The sequence below is a fragment of the Acanthopagrus latus genome, chromosome 8 (assembly GCF_904848185.1).
Source record: "Acanthopagrus latus isolate v.2019 chromosome 8, fAcaLat1.1, whole genome shotgun sequence".
NCBI lineage: Eukaryota > Metazoa > Chordata > Actinopteri > Spariformes > Sparidae > Acanthopagrus > Acanthopagrus latus.
In genome coordinates this window covers 17967818-17981705 of record NC_051046.1, presented here as the reverse complement: position 1 = coordinate 17981705, position 13888 = coordinate 17967818, and the positions used below count along the sequence as shown (strand labels likewise).

At 40.9% G+C, this 13888-nt stretch overlaps 3 protein-coding genes across 15 annotated transcripts in view; all 3 read right to left on the bottom strand.

Annotated features, from left to right (window-relative positions):
• Positions 1 to 608: 608 nt before the first annotated feature.
• Positions 609 to 3163, bottom strand: LOC119024295. The gene is made up of 3 exons (XM_037106928.1): positions 2910 to 3163; positions 2666 to 2778; positions 609 to 2029 (listed from the first exon to the last, which is right to left on the bottom strand). The coding sequence occupies exons 2-3, from the start codon at positions 2742 to 2744 to the stop codon at positions 1359 to 1361; spliced, it is 750 nt and encodes a 249-aa protein (XP_036962823.1). The 5' UTR covers positions 2745 to 2778; positions 2910 to 3163; the 3' UTR covers positions 609 to 1358.
• Positions 3164 to 4230: 1067 nt separating this feature from the next.
• LOC119024296 (protein PML-like) lies at positions 4231 to 8015 on the bottom strand. The gene is made up of 4 exons (XM_037106929.1): positions 7862 to 8015; positions 7616 to 7754; positions 7419 to 7470; positions 4231 to 5088 (listed from the first exon to the last, which is right to left on the bottom strand). The coding sequence occupies exons 2-4, from the start codon at positions 7634 to 7636 to the stop codon at positions 4550 to 4552; spliced, it is 612 nt and encodes a 203-aa protein (XP_036962824.1). The 5' UTR covers positions 7637 to 7754; positions 7862 to 8015; the 3' UTR covers positions 4231 to 4549.
• A 2253-nt stretch (positions 8016 to 10268) lies between these two features.
• LOC119024291 (unconventional myosin-IXAa-like) overlaps positions 10269 to 13888 on the bottom strand; it is a 143893-nt gene continuing 140273 nt past the window's right edge. For 12 of the 13 annotated variants that reach the window (XM_037106912.1, XM_037106918.1, XM_037106915.1 and 9 more), the window contains 2 exons: positions 13567 to 13709; positions 10269 to 13186 (listed from right to left, as the gene is read on the bottom strand). In XM_037106912.1, the coding sequence (XP_036962807.1) occupies positions 12798 to 13186; positions 13567 to 13709 (532 nt within the window). In that variant the 3' untranslated portion in view covers positions 10269 to 12797. Of the gene's footprint in view, positions 13187 to 13560; positions 13710 to 13888 lie in introns of all 13 variants that reach the window. The other variant, XM_037106924.1, reaches the window with a different exon arrangement.

Genomic DNA, 13888 nt, shown 5'->3' with positions numbered 1-13888 from the left:
TTAAACATCAGTTTGAATTATTTATGTAGAATTTTGCCACATAGTACGGAAGCCCACAAGAGACTTGAAAATGTAATTCTACAATAGGATTATAATTATGTGTTATTTGAGTAAAAATATAAATAACAAAAACGGATCATTCAGTTTGCATTTCATTTTCACATACTTGTACGCACTAATTTTATTTCAGCACTCTGGAGCAGTTCAAGTCATTGAAGTTGACTGTGTTTTGAATGCTGATACATTTTCACATGCGCAGAAAATTACATTTTAATTTAAGATATGACTTACTTAAAGCTTGCACAAAATGTAAATGATAATTTATTCTCATTTTAATACAGTAAGAGTGCCCATACATGTATGTTAAAATGCCAATTGAATTAATGCATTTTTATAATAATTTTCAACCCAAAATAGAAAAACAGTCATACAGTATGTAGGAAATTATAATGCTGTTGCGGAATTACATTTTCATTTTTAGGTTTACTTTTAATTAAGTCCCCCTATGTGCCTCATCATTATGGTGAGATATAATCTACCAGGCCTACTTGAAATATTCATGTTTTTAAAACACGAACCAGCAATAAAGTATTGTATTTGGGACATGGTGTTGAAATATAATATATTTATTAGCAGATTTATTTACCAGCAATAAAACTTTTTTCATCGATACCTGAATGAGTGAATTTTCAATAAGTACATCAAGTCTTCATCAGTCATCGTCGCTATTTCCACTGAGTGATGACCAAAAATTAAACTAGGAGATACATTTTAAAGTCTGGCCACCAATCAACTACACTTTCACCATTTACAAATCCAATAAACAGATGTCTGAATATCTTATTGCTGAGAAATACTCAACATGGATAAAAACGATGTACCTGTTTGTTGCAGCTGAAATAATTGGTGAAGATGAAGCAAACAGCATATTTAAGAGATAAAATCCTCCTTTCTCCAGTCTGATCAGAATTGTGCAATACATGAAAGTGCATGAGAGTAAGACTGAGGTTTTTACATTTGAAACTCCAGACTGACAAAGTAAGACTGTCTTGAAGAAGTAATGACCCAATTAGGCTGAGGAAAAACCCATCACACCCTAATCTAAATGCTGCATCTGGCCAAAAAAAAGTGTTGCACTGTGTTTGTACGTTACCCTCGCTTCTTGAAAGCTTCAGCTCTTCCAGTTGTGCTGAAGTTTAATAGTTTTTCCTTTTTGCTTCAGTGGAGACGTCTGAAGGGATTTTCTCTAGTCAGTTTTTCATTTGTTCCACCATCAACCGTTGGAGGAAACGAAAAGATTTGACTGAGTTTGTGATTTCTTTTCTCAACCTGAAAATAATGTATTCATGTAGAAAGTTTTATGACTTCTTAAGTTCTCCATCTCTGCGTTCTTCTTTGCTCTCTCTGACCTTCACTATCTGTCTGAAGTGCTCCCACAGGGGTCGATGTTCTGTTATCTGAGAGGGCACTTTGGATATAGGAGCTGGCTTATTTTCCATGGTGTTCAGAGTGAACCTGTGCCTACAGATCAACTCCGGTGTGGGCTGAAGCACACTATACAGTGCCTGCAACGCCCGCACATCCTCCAAAGCATCATGGGCCTTGTAGTTCACACCCAGCAGCTCCCTGACCAGGTTCTCCTGTCCAAAACTGTGCAGGCCGCGGTCCTTCAGCATCTCACGAGCCAGGGGGAGTGTGTCAACATAGCCTGAGACTGACGACTCAAACTCTGCTCTGAGGTCTAGTTCATCGAGGGCTCGAGCCAGCAGTCGGCAGTCAAAGTGGCGAATGTTGTGGCCTATGACGAGTGGGCGTCCCAGCATTTGAAGGAAAGCTATGAAGGCGACCAGGACCTCTCGCAGGGAGTTGGTGAGGACAAGCTGTCGATGGAGGTACAGTCTCTGTCTGCGAACCCTGAAGCCAGTCACTCTGGCTGCTCCTCGCTGCATTCGACACCCAGGGATGACATAGAGGTTCAGTGAGTGTCCTCCGCTCACTGCAGCCAGCTGGACGATCTCACAGCTCTGACCTAGAGAAATAAATATGTAGATAAAAAGGCATCACTTCATGAGATTCAGAGGATTTCTCGCCACCAAGATCCATGCAGATAAAAACTTGATGAAAAGACTGCCGAGCTGCAACGATCAGTCAATTAGTTGTTGACTGGTAGATTAATCGTCAGCTATTTTGATGATTGTTTAACCGGTTTAGGTACAATTTTAAGAAAGAAAGGCAAAATTATCTGATTCTATCCTCTGATTTTACTTGACCAAACAGTTCACTGATTAATCAACAAGGAAAATTATCTTCAGGTGCAGCCTTGGCTGACAGAATCAGAGTATCCACAGTTAGATCAAATTAATCATTCAAATCAATCAAGAGGTCAAAAATCATACTTTACCTGATATTTTATCATGATGATAAATTACCCTGAGAATCAATAGGTAAGCTGTTTCATTCATTTATTTAACTTGTAGTGAATCAAAAAACAATTGAACTAATTAACAGTATTGATGCTGGACCCCCTGAGGTCCAGAAACACCGTGGACATGTGTTATGATTAACCCTCAGAAAACAAATACACGAGTGACTAACAAAACATGGAAACTTGATGGCATGACAGCATACTTTAATCTGTCAGAGGCCATATACGAGAATAAGTTACCCAATCCAGTTGTCTCCAGGTCAAAGAAAACCAGCGGCTGTTGAGACTTTTCACCTCCATCCGGTTCTGATGTTTGCATCCCTCCACTGCTCGTTCAATCACGTTTCTGAAACCTGACAGCGACGTTTGGAGAAATAAACAAATCAAAGACACAGTACAGACACTATCAGTGCGTATTTAGCTATCTTTAGTGTTTAGCAACCACTGATGAATGTGAAAATCTTCCCGCCCTGTTTTTAAATACCTGCGTAGACTGACAACCTCGACCCGAGACTTTCAAAACAAAAGCCTCGTTGATGATGAATTTACACGAAGAGAAGCAGAAAAAGGCTCTGTAGCCGATCAGTAAAGCATACAATTGTCTAAAACGTCTGTAGTTATTATGTGGGGTGTGTCGGTGGCAAGTTAAAGTATCATTTTCCAACAAAAACAAGATTGTTCAAATAAAATCCACTTCCCCAAATCGATCACTTAGCGCAAGCGCAGAAACTCTTTCTTCTTCGTGTGTGAAATACAGAACTGATTGAGCGTCCCAGGCACAGTGCTGCCCCCCTCCGGACATACATGGACACGCAACGGGACAGAGCGAGTACCCAGAGGTCACACAAAAAGATGTTGTGTTAAAACAGTACAATACAGTACAGTACTGTAGAAGTGAAAGGTACCCATACAAATAGTAGGTATTTGATAAACTTTTATATCATAATTCATTTTCTGACATTATGTGTTCTTAAGTAAATTATAAAACTAAATATATGTACATGTATGCAATGCATTAGTTCTCCCAGTGACTAACTTTGCCAATTATCGGATCTGATGTCAAGCATTTTTTAGATGATCTGAATCAGTGTTTTTTTTGTTTTTGTTTAAATCTAGAAGGAACTATCCTCAGTACTTGAATAAATATACTTAGATACATTCCATCACTGGAGACGGCGGTAAATAAAAGCTGTATATAAATTAATATATAAACAGTGTGGATGGTGGATATGCTGACAGTGATTATAGTTCTAAATTTTGTAAGAAACACAAAGACGCCCTTAATTGTAGTAACAGAGTGTTTAGAGGATAATTTGGGTGGTACCGTATGCACTCAATAGCAAATACTCAGATTCCAAAGGATGTGATTCATTTGATTACATAACTGTCATTATTATTATTGTGAAAAATAAACTCTTAGTTTTTTAAAATATTTTTTCTGGCTTTATTGGTAGGAAAGCTGTGACAGGAAACAGGGTAAGAGAGAGAGTGTGACACGCAGCAAAGGGACCCGCGCCAGGAGTTGAACTCGGGTCCACTGCAGAGCCTCGGCACATGGGTCACGCACACTACCAACCGAGCTAAGTGGCGCCCCAAACTCTATCAGTTTTTGATTCCCATTTTTTAAAACATTTCCTTTTGTGTATAAATTACTTGGCAGGGAATATGATGTACACATATAAATTACAGTACATCCAACTATTACATAATGTACATAACTGCAAACTCTACTCTCACTTTTTATCAGACAGTATAAAAAAACAACAAATAATTATTAAAAAAAAAAAAAAAGAAGTATCAAGTTGTGCAGAGGCATCTAATTGATTTTTATTTCATTTCTTTTTTTTTTTTTTTTTTTTTGGAAAAGAGTACAACACTTGTGAGTGTGAGACATGTTACAATACAGTTCAACAACAAATCTAGACTATAACTATACAGAATGAACACATCTGTCAGTCTGGGGTTTATCATATATTATTTCTGAATGCTTAAAAAATCGGAGAGCTTAAAAAATCGGTCTGTCCAAACACACTAAGAAAAAAATAATTTATAATGAATAATTTAATGGAATAATGCTCTTTTCATGGCTTGATTGGTTTACTCTTGTTTTTTCCTGCTGGTTGTTCAATACACCTGGTGCGTCCTGTAGATGAATCTGGAGATATCCCTGCTTCCAGGATTCCATGCGTTGAACAGCTTCTGCAGCATCCTGGCGTCCTCCTCAGCATTGTGAGCGTCGTAGGTCTCTCCCAGGAAGTGGCGAACCAGGTTCCCCTGAGAGTAACTGGACAGACCTGGGTAGACATTCTTGCTCAGCAGGAAGGTGTCCAGAAACCCGGCCACCACCTGCTGGAACTCGTGCAGGAGGTGGTACTGTCGCAGCACTCTGACGAGCACCGGTGCATCGAACAGCCTTGCATTGTGGGCCGCCAGCAGCACCGGACGACGGAAGGAGAGGAGGAAGGCGATGAAGGAGGTGAGGGCATCGTAAACGGGGATGGTGTGCACTGGAGTCCCATGGACGAACAGCCGGCCATCTTTGACGGTGCAGCCTGTGACCTCTGCGGCACTCCTTGAGATGGGGTGGCGGGGGAGGGTGTAGACATTGAAGACACTGTTTCCACTGATGGCCGACAACTGGATGAGGTCGCACACAGCAGTGTCTGATAACAGAAAGGCGTTGATTAAGAGAACAAGGTAATATTTTTATATATATATATATATATATACACACATCATTTCTAAAATGCCTGAAATATTGCAGGTTTTCTGTATTTCACAAAGATCAACTGACACATGGTGGACAATACGACAAACAATTCCTCTCATCAACAACTGTGCTAGACAGGGACTCTGGAAGTCTCAAGATCCACACCCTCGATGCACGGTTGAGCTTGTGCACCCACTTCCGGCATTAGATATCTATGCTACACTCAAGATTTTAGATAAATAACATCTTTGCAAATCAGTTTAGGATCTTGCCGTGGCTTCTGGAGACTTGGAATATGCCTGACGAGCTGTATAGAGGAGCTATTTTGTATTTTAGTAGGCTGTTTTTTTTTTACATTTTAAAACAAGTCTTCATCTACTTCCGATGTTAAGGAGAATGCTGTGGCACTATTTTGCTTCGACACCCTTTGGACCAGGTCAACTATGACATTCCACTCTTTGTGCTAAGCTAACTGGCTGCAGCTTCCAATTTAGCAGACAGACATGAGAGCGGCAGCAATCTTCTCGTGTGACTGACACCAAGGACCAAAACAAGAAAAGTTGAGAAATGTACTGTCAGTAAATGAATGTCTGCTACAGTCAGTCTGAGTTTGATTGCATGTGAACTTCTGTTGTCATGTGGCCATTGTAGCCGCTGAGTCATTCAAGCTGTACACACCCACGCAGAGCCGGTGCAGCAGACTCAGGAACTGCGCTTATCTTTCCTGTGTCTAGTCTCACTTTCTTCAAAAGGTTGAGGAGCAGCCTCCTACGACAGGAAGGGCGGTTTTAACTGACTGGCATAACAAATTAATGATTTTTTCCACTGAATACTTTTTTTTTTTCACTTAACCAGATAACCGTTGAAATTAAAAATGCCGGATAGTTTATGCAAATCTTGCCAAGCTCACAGGGTCACCGTCTACTTTTATCTGCATGATGATCAACTTTGCATGTTGCAACTTTACTTCCAGTCTGTCATGCCTCCCTCACTCTCTGTTGTGTAATGTTACTGGCTCAACGTGTAATGACAGCCCTGTGATAATCTGCCTGATCAAACTGTACACTTTCATTTCTCATGAACTGGAAGAGACTGAACTACTACTGAACCCACTGCCCCCTGGCATTGTAACGCCTGTTTCTTTCTTTCTTTCTGATATATAGCGATGATATTCACAGTTTTTTTTTTTTGCGTCTCACATGCGCCCACACCCTCCTTTGCTCGTTGGCGTTATTAAACTCATCGTCCCTGCAAAGTATGAGGGCAGGCATCCTCTGCTTGGTGCTCATGGTATATATATATATATATATATATATATATATATATATATATATATATATATATATATATATATATATATAGGGCAAACGAGCAAAGGAGGGTGTGGGCGCATGTGAGACGCAAAAAAAAAAAATTGTGAATATCATCGCTTCTTCCAAGTAAAAGAGGCGTGGTGACGTCATCAGCGGCTCTCTGAAAAGCTGAGAGATTTCCGTCTCAAAGTGCTTTGAGCGGGTGCACAGGAAAGGTGTAAAAGACGCCGGGCCTTTTCTCTGTCTGCTGCCATTTGACGTGCCCTCCACATTAGGAACAATTGAAAAACGTGAATCCATCCATGAATCCATCATGTTTTATCCTCCATACAAGTGGGAGTGAGATGAGGTGTTTTCAGTCTGTTACACAAAACTCTGAAACTGTGATTCTGAATGAAGGACAACTGACAAGAGCATTTTTACACTGTGATGTCTCCGGTTTTATCCAAGCAGAAGACCTAGTGCCTCTTTGACACCTGGCATTAACACAAGCCCAACATAGGTCGACCACTGAAGCAGATCAGTGCCGCCAACATTTACATTTAATGTTTGGTGTCGACCTGGAGTGGCTGAAGTAATTGTAACGGCAGCAAAGGAGGACATCGGGATGGACAGTCAGGCCAGAGAAGCACAGGACTTTAACACAGGAGGCCGTCGTTTATGTTATACAAAACTACAAAGTTAAAGGACTAATTCAGTTGTTTTTGTCCCTCACAATGGTAGAACAGAAATGTCCAGTGAACAGTTCATAAGATCACATACGAACCTTCAAACTCAATAAAATAACTAATTTAAAAATATAATGTTTAAAAAAAAAAAAGAAAAAAAAAAGACAAGATAATAATGTTCCCACTTTAAACACTACTTGACAGTAGTGTTAAATAATAAATAAAGATGGATAAAAGGCATCAATGAATCTTATTCCTGACACTGACACTGATACATTACTAATAAGCAGACTGGTTGTTACCTAATCCAGTGGTCTCCAGGTCAAAGAAAACGATGGTTTTATCATAAGACATCTGCAGAAATGACAGAAAGACATTTGAACGTGAGCTGTCGAGTTTAGCTTCAACGGTGTAGACAAGCACAAACGAGAAATAAAGTTATTTTAAAACAAAAACACGTCTGATTAGTTGTGAAACGTAGAAAGTTGGAGCAGCTCACCGTGGACTGTTCGGAGTGCATCAGCTGAGTCGGGTGTGAGAAGTGAAGTCAGCTGTGCAAAAAACCTCTGATGTCTTCATGGACATCCGGCTCATCAACAGGTGAAATCACTGCCACATCATTTCAGAACCTACAGAAACTGAACCGTAAATCCACTTTCACTTCAGTGGAACAGAAACAGAGTTGTTTTGTTTTGTTTTGTTTTTTTTCTCTCCTTCTGATGATCCCCTCCCCGCTCAGCCGTACCGCTGTGGTCCTGTCGCAAGTGATAAAACAAAAGATGAACTCTCTCTTTCGTTTTTTCTCCGTGAAGGTGGAAACTTCTTCACTGTTCTGCTCTGTTAGTTTCGGTTTTGACCTGCTGCGTGTGTGTGTGTGTGTGTGTGTGTGTGTCAGAGGGGGGAGGGAGAGGAGAGGCTTTGTCTGCTCTGGCAACAGTCACGTGGACAAACTGTGAGAATGAAACGCACGTCTGAAAAGAAGATAAGTCATAAACAAACAAGAAACTAAATCAACAACAACAACAAAAAACAATAAATGTTAACCCGCGTGCAGCTGTTGATACATTTTAAGTTTTTTTAACTTTCATTTTTGGATCATTTTGGCTGTATTAGTGCATCATGCATACTTTTTGGTGAAGATCATATAATAAGTCATTAACACACTGCGTATATTACAGACAGACAGCTTAAAGTCTTACATATTATGAACCAGTCACTCCCTTGTCTGTTATTATACTATTTTTCACGAGACAGTACAGTTTTTTAAGTTTGTTCGCGGCTCAAAACAATTACTGGAACACTTTAATCACGCATCAGATCTTGACTGACGATAATTCACGTTGAAAATCTTTACAAATGTACATAAAAACGGTCAGTGGGATGGAAACTAAAATGATCAACCCGTTTCAGGGCTGGATTCAAAATCCCACCGCAAATCGAACTGAGTAAGAGCTCTGTGTTTTGGTCCATCGGTCAAATACATGCTGTTTCCCTTGTGTCCTGTAGGGGGCGTTCCTTCTTGATAAACCTAAACCCTCAAAACAGTGGCTTCAAGTTAACACACTGATATTTAAAAACTTAAAATCCTGAAAATGAATGAATATTTGGTAGTTAGTATCAGGACTGAAATATGTAATATATATATATATATATATATATATATATATATATATATATATATATATATATATATATATATATATATATATATATATATATATATATACACATACAAGTACATAATTGAATGTCCTGCAGTTAAAAAGAGTTCACGTGTCTTAAAAACGGTGGCTGCTAACACGTGGCTAAATGAGACTATAGAAGTTGTCATAGACATTAAATGTCATCACACTGAACACGGAGTCTCATCTGCTCACTATTCAGTCTTTACAGGCCGATTTAAGGCACAATCTATTGTATATCTAACTTTCCGCCTTATAGATTGATCAATTAATAGAAACCATGTACAGTAATTGTTTAGTAAAATGCTTAGTGGTGATATCATTTAAGTCATGCGCCCCGATATAGTCGGTTTATAGCCCAATGTGAGCTTTCTACTTTAATTTATGCTTCAAAAATCACATAAATGTTCTCCATAAGTCAAGATTATCTTGCTGAAAACACTTACGTGAAACATGTGAGTGTCATAAATTTGTTGAGGGAACTAGAGTGACGCTAACCCTCAGGTAAGCACATGGCCTGGGGGGGTTACTGTGTGACTTTATCTCGGAAGGCTGTTCACATTTCACCATTTACACCAAATTCATTGAAGCTTATAACATATGGTCAGTAAATAAAGTAACCAGCACTAATATTGGCTTCTTCTTTGTTGCATGTTCAGAAATGTTCAGAAAGTCACCAGACTCGTCAAACACTGTTTACAACACATTTTTAACTATTTCGGCCTACTTGTAAATTTGGCAAACTTTGTACATGAGCTTATTTACTTCAAATGTGAACAGCCTCTCAGAGAAGATAAAAATATCAGACCTGCCCCTGACAAGTGTTTGTTGTGTTTGTTTAATGGTGTTCTGATTGGTGACGTTTTGTATGGCAGCTCATGATGATTTGTCAATGAGTGTCAGGCTGTGACTCCTGAAATCCTCTGCACTCCCATCATAAAAAAAGATTCTTTCTTGTGTAATATAAAGGGACTACAACTTGCCTTTTGTTGCATCGCTCCGTGTTGCAGAAAGATAATTGAACCTTGATCACAAATGTGTGATTTGTGAAAAGACACAAATGACTACTGTGTTGGAGAAATGTCTGACCTGCCCCTGACAACTGCTTTTGTTGTATCTGTTTAATGTTGTATTAATTGGTGGAATCCTTTTGAATTACCTAAAACACAACTTACCCCAGCCATAGTCCGTTCACTGTGCTGCCATCTGACTAAAGATAAGGTAGTGTCTGCTGCCGTACCACCAGACTACAGAGCAGCTCATCTTTTCAAAGAACAACACGCACATTTCTCTCTGGATGTCATCACGTGAAACATCACTCCACTCACTTGTGTTTGGCTGCAGTTTTGCTTTTTTAATAAGCAGATGAATTTCCCCCATAAAGTCTTTTTTTCATACAACCATAGACATGTTTGTATCATTAAAAAAAAAGAAAAAGAAATATAACACAAATTGCACCTTATACATAGCTGTGTCCAGAGTGGCGCAGACAAAGAGACACACTTTATTTTTTTTTTTCTCGCATTGCAGCACAAACATGACAGACCGAGTGTGGCCTGCTAAAATGTTGTCATGATTAATAGTAGATAATGAACCGTACACAGGATAATATATCCTTTTAAAACACCTTTTATGACAGACTCTTTTAAACCAATGTACACCCCAAAAGCATGATCATAAATAGTACATACACTGTGTATAAAAGAGGAACAAAAACAACCAGAGAAAGCAGAGCATGCTTTCCAGTGACAGGTACATTCACTTTTTTTTAAGTTTTCTTTTTTTTTTTTTTTTTGCTCTTTTTTCCATATTGACAGCCTGGACACGAACAAAGACCATCCCAGCAAAATATCAATGTAAAGATATTTGACCTGGAATCAGATTCGTCCTTTCAGCTCACCTCTGAAACAGCTTTTTTTTTCTTTCTTTTTTTTCCAAACAGGTCTACAGCTTAAGTCGTAAAAAGACAGCACACTGCAAGTCTCCAGCCTGCATCGAAACCGAGATCAGCACAGCCTTTACTGAGACTTCCAGCTTCGAGGAAAAGTGGATTAACACTGATTGTGTTGGTGAGATCAGAGCCCAGCAGTATCTGATCGCAGACGCAGCAAGCATGGAGGGATATTGCAGCTAAAGTACGGAGACATCATTGCCGTGAAGCGACTCAGTAGGCCCATAGAATGATTATTACGCTGACTGTTCAGATACTGTGTGGACAGGAACGGAAAGAGAAGAAGAATACGCAGAAACACGTGGACGGTCTGAGTCAGTTGCTACTCGTATTTGTCTGGTTAACAGGCAGATTAAATGCTACTTTTCACAGCCAGAGCCGGGAAAGAAGAGGATGGAAGAGTCTGTGTGGTTAAAGTCAAGAGGAAGAAGAAGAAGAAGAAGAAGAAATAGAAGAAGAGAATATTCTGGGTGGCTCAGAGGACATCATGGACGGTTTGAAAGTCTGTGAGAGTGCAAGAGTTTCCCCACTGGTGCAATGAGACCGGGACTAATAAAAACATTTTGTAAGTCTGAGTGTGTTTTAGTGTCACTTGATGGTTGCAGAGACTTTTTTCCACCTTCACGAGAGAGGAAATACTAGTGTATGTGTTTGTAGAGAAGACTCCTGATGCACAAAGGTGGAGCTGAAACAGTGGCAGGAGTTACTCATTCGTTCACTCATTCAGACATGCACGCGCGCGCACACACACACACGTGCATCCATACAGGAAAGACAAAATGGCTTTCATCTGAACAAAAAACAATCCATGAAACAATATTGACAACAAAAACATGACATCTTTGATATCAATAACAACACCTATAATACAGCAATAATATTTATATTTATATATAAAAAAAATAATTCAAGTCCTGACACAGTAACACTGATGTTTCTGAATAAAACAAAAGGAAACAACAAAAAGCTTGCAGGGAAAGGCAAATACAATTCACTTATGGCTGATTTGACATTTGACACCTCCGGTCAAGTAAACGTGACACCAGACATGTAGTAGCACTGCGAGCGACAGCTTTTCCTTCAATTGTTTCTTATGGGTATAACCCGAGGACACATGAAACTGGCTCTGTTCATTGTGAAATAGGAAAAGAGAGAAAAAAGAAAAAAGAAATGAAAGCAAACCGAGCAAAACCAGCACAGAAACAAAAGTGGAACCTGAATTCCAGACACTTCACTTTTCAAAACAGAGGAACAGGAAATAGAGATCAACATGAACGACCCAGGAGCAGCACTGGAGTTTCTTTCTATGTACACTTTTTTCCTCTGTAACATAATAATAATAATATTAATAATAATAATGTAACATACAGCTGTAACATATCTCTGTACAGTCTCTTCAATCAGACGTAGGAAAAAGTGTGATGGAGTAGCATGCAGCCTCTTGGCTGGTGTGTCCTGTGTAAACGTGAAAAGCAGACTTAGCTTGGCGCTGGTTACAGACAAAATGTCCGCCAGTTCAGTCAGTATGGCTACATTTCTTCTGGGTGGCTTCAACCACCTGCCTGCATGCTAAAAAATAAAGACGGAGCATTATAAGATTTGGCTTTGCAGGTGTGGGTTTTCTCTGCGTGTCTCACCACCCGTCCCTCCCCTCTTCTCTCTGTCCTCTAACCGACCCCCGGTGCTCCAGCAGGGGTCACACAGCACTGAGATCAGAGCGTCAACAAACATGGCCGACCATGTCTCCTCACTCTGCTCCAGCTTTCTGCTGTTCACATTAGTCATCCGTCCTTTTTTTTTTTTTTGACCATCTGTCTTTTTGTCCCTCTGTGTCATATTTCCAGTCCTCTCTTCCTTTATTCTGTCCTTCTTCCTCTGACTGGACCAGGGGAGGAGGGGGGTGGGCACTGAGGAGGGGCAGCAGGCGACACTGGGCCCCATGACCAGCCTCGTTCAACCCCGGACTCTCCCGCCTCCCCTTCTCGTACGCCCTCCTGCGCTCAAACAGGCGGTGGCGGCACCGGCCGGCGTTCCTTCCTTCCTCGCCTTCACACCATGAACTCGTTGCTGCCGTACAGAACCAGCTGCTGTGGCCCCGAGCCAAAGTCCGACTCCCTCCGGTGGCCTCCCGAGGGCTCGCGCGGGGAGCTGCGACTGAGCCGGAGCCTGTGGCGGGTCTTACCAGTTCTTTGGCTCCCCTCCGCCTCGGCCAGCGGGGCCCCCAAACCACAGGAGGTGAGCAGGGGCCCAGAGGAGGAAGATCGGAACCGGTAGTGAGGGGAGGGAGAGCCGGAGGCGTTGGAGGAGAGAGAGGAGGAGGGGTGGTAGGAGGAAGAAATGGTGGAGATGGAGTCAGCAGAGTCCTGGGAATCAGGCTGACGGCGCAGACCTCGTCTGACAATTGCATCCGACTTTCTGGAGCGATAAGTGCCGCGCTCTGTAGAGAGAGATCAGCGTTGTCACAAAAACAATGTAAGTGATTACAAACCAACTGAAATTTTACCAACAGTTCAAGACAGATTCAAAACTCTTGAAAGCTTTCAATGCATCCAGCGCTGAACATAATCTTTACTTTAGCAAAAAGTGGGCGATATATCAGGAAATGTCAGCTGCCTTGTTAGTAAAATAACCAAAATGCATCCCCCTTTTTTAACCTGCCATTCCCGCTTGCTATCCACTCACAGCAGAGTGAGTGGAGGGGATGTAGAGGGGGGGTGTCAAGGTGAACATTTTGGTCCAGTCTGCATGACTCATTGCCAATCAGAACCTATGAGAGCATCATCACTTTCAGACATACAATATTTCACTCACACGTACCAGAAGGGTCTGAGGTGGCTCCCTCCGTCTCCATGGTGATGTTCTCAGAGCTGTCCGCTGTGCCGATGGACGCTTCAGATTCAGGAGTGTCATCGTCGGACGCCCGCGGTTCCAAGATCAACATCTCATACGTCAGCTCCTCCCTGGAGACAGAACACACACACATGGTAATGACAGGTTACTATGAGCTTTATCTCAATCACTTTTTTTCTTTCATTCGAGCTTTTAGGGTTTTCCTTTTGCATTCAAATTTAGAATTTGGACAGCAGATTGACCAACAGGCTCTGCTTGGCTTGATGGCAGTCCTTACTATTGATGTGCA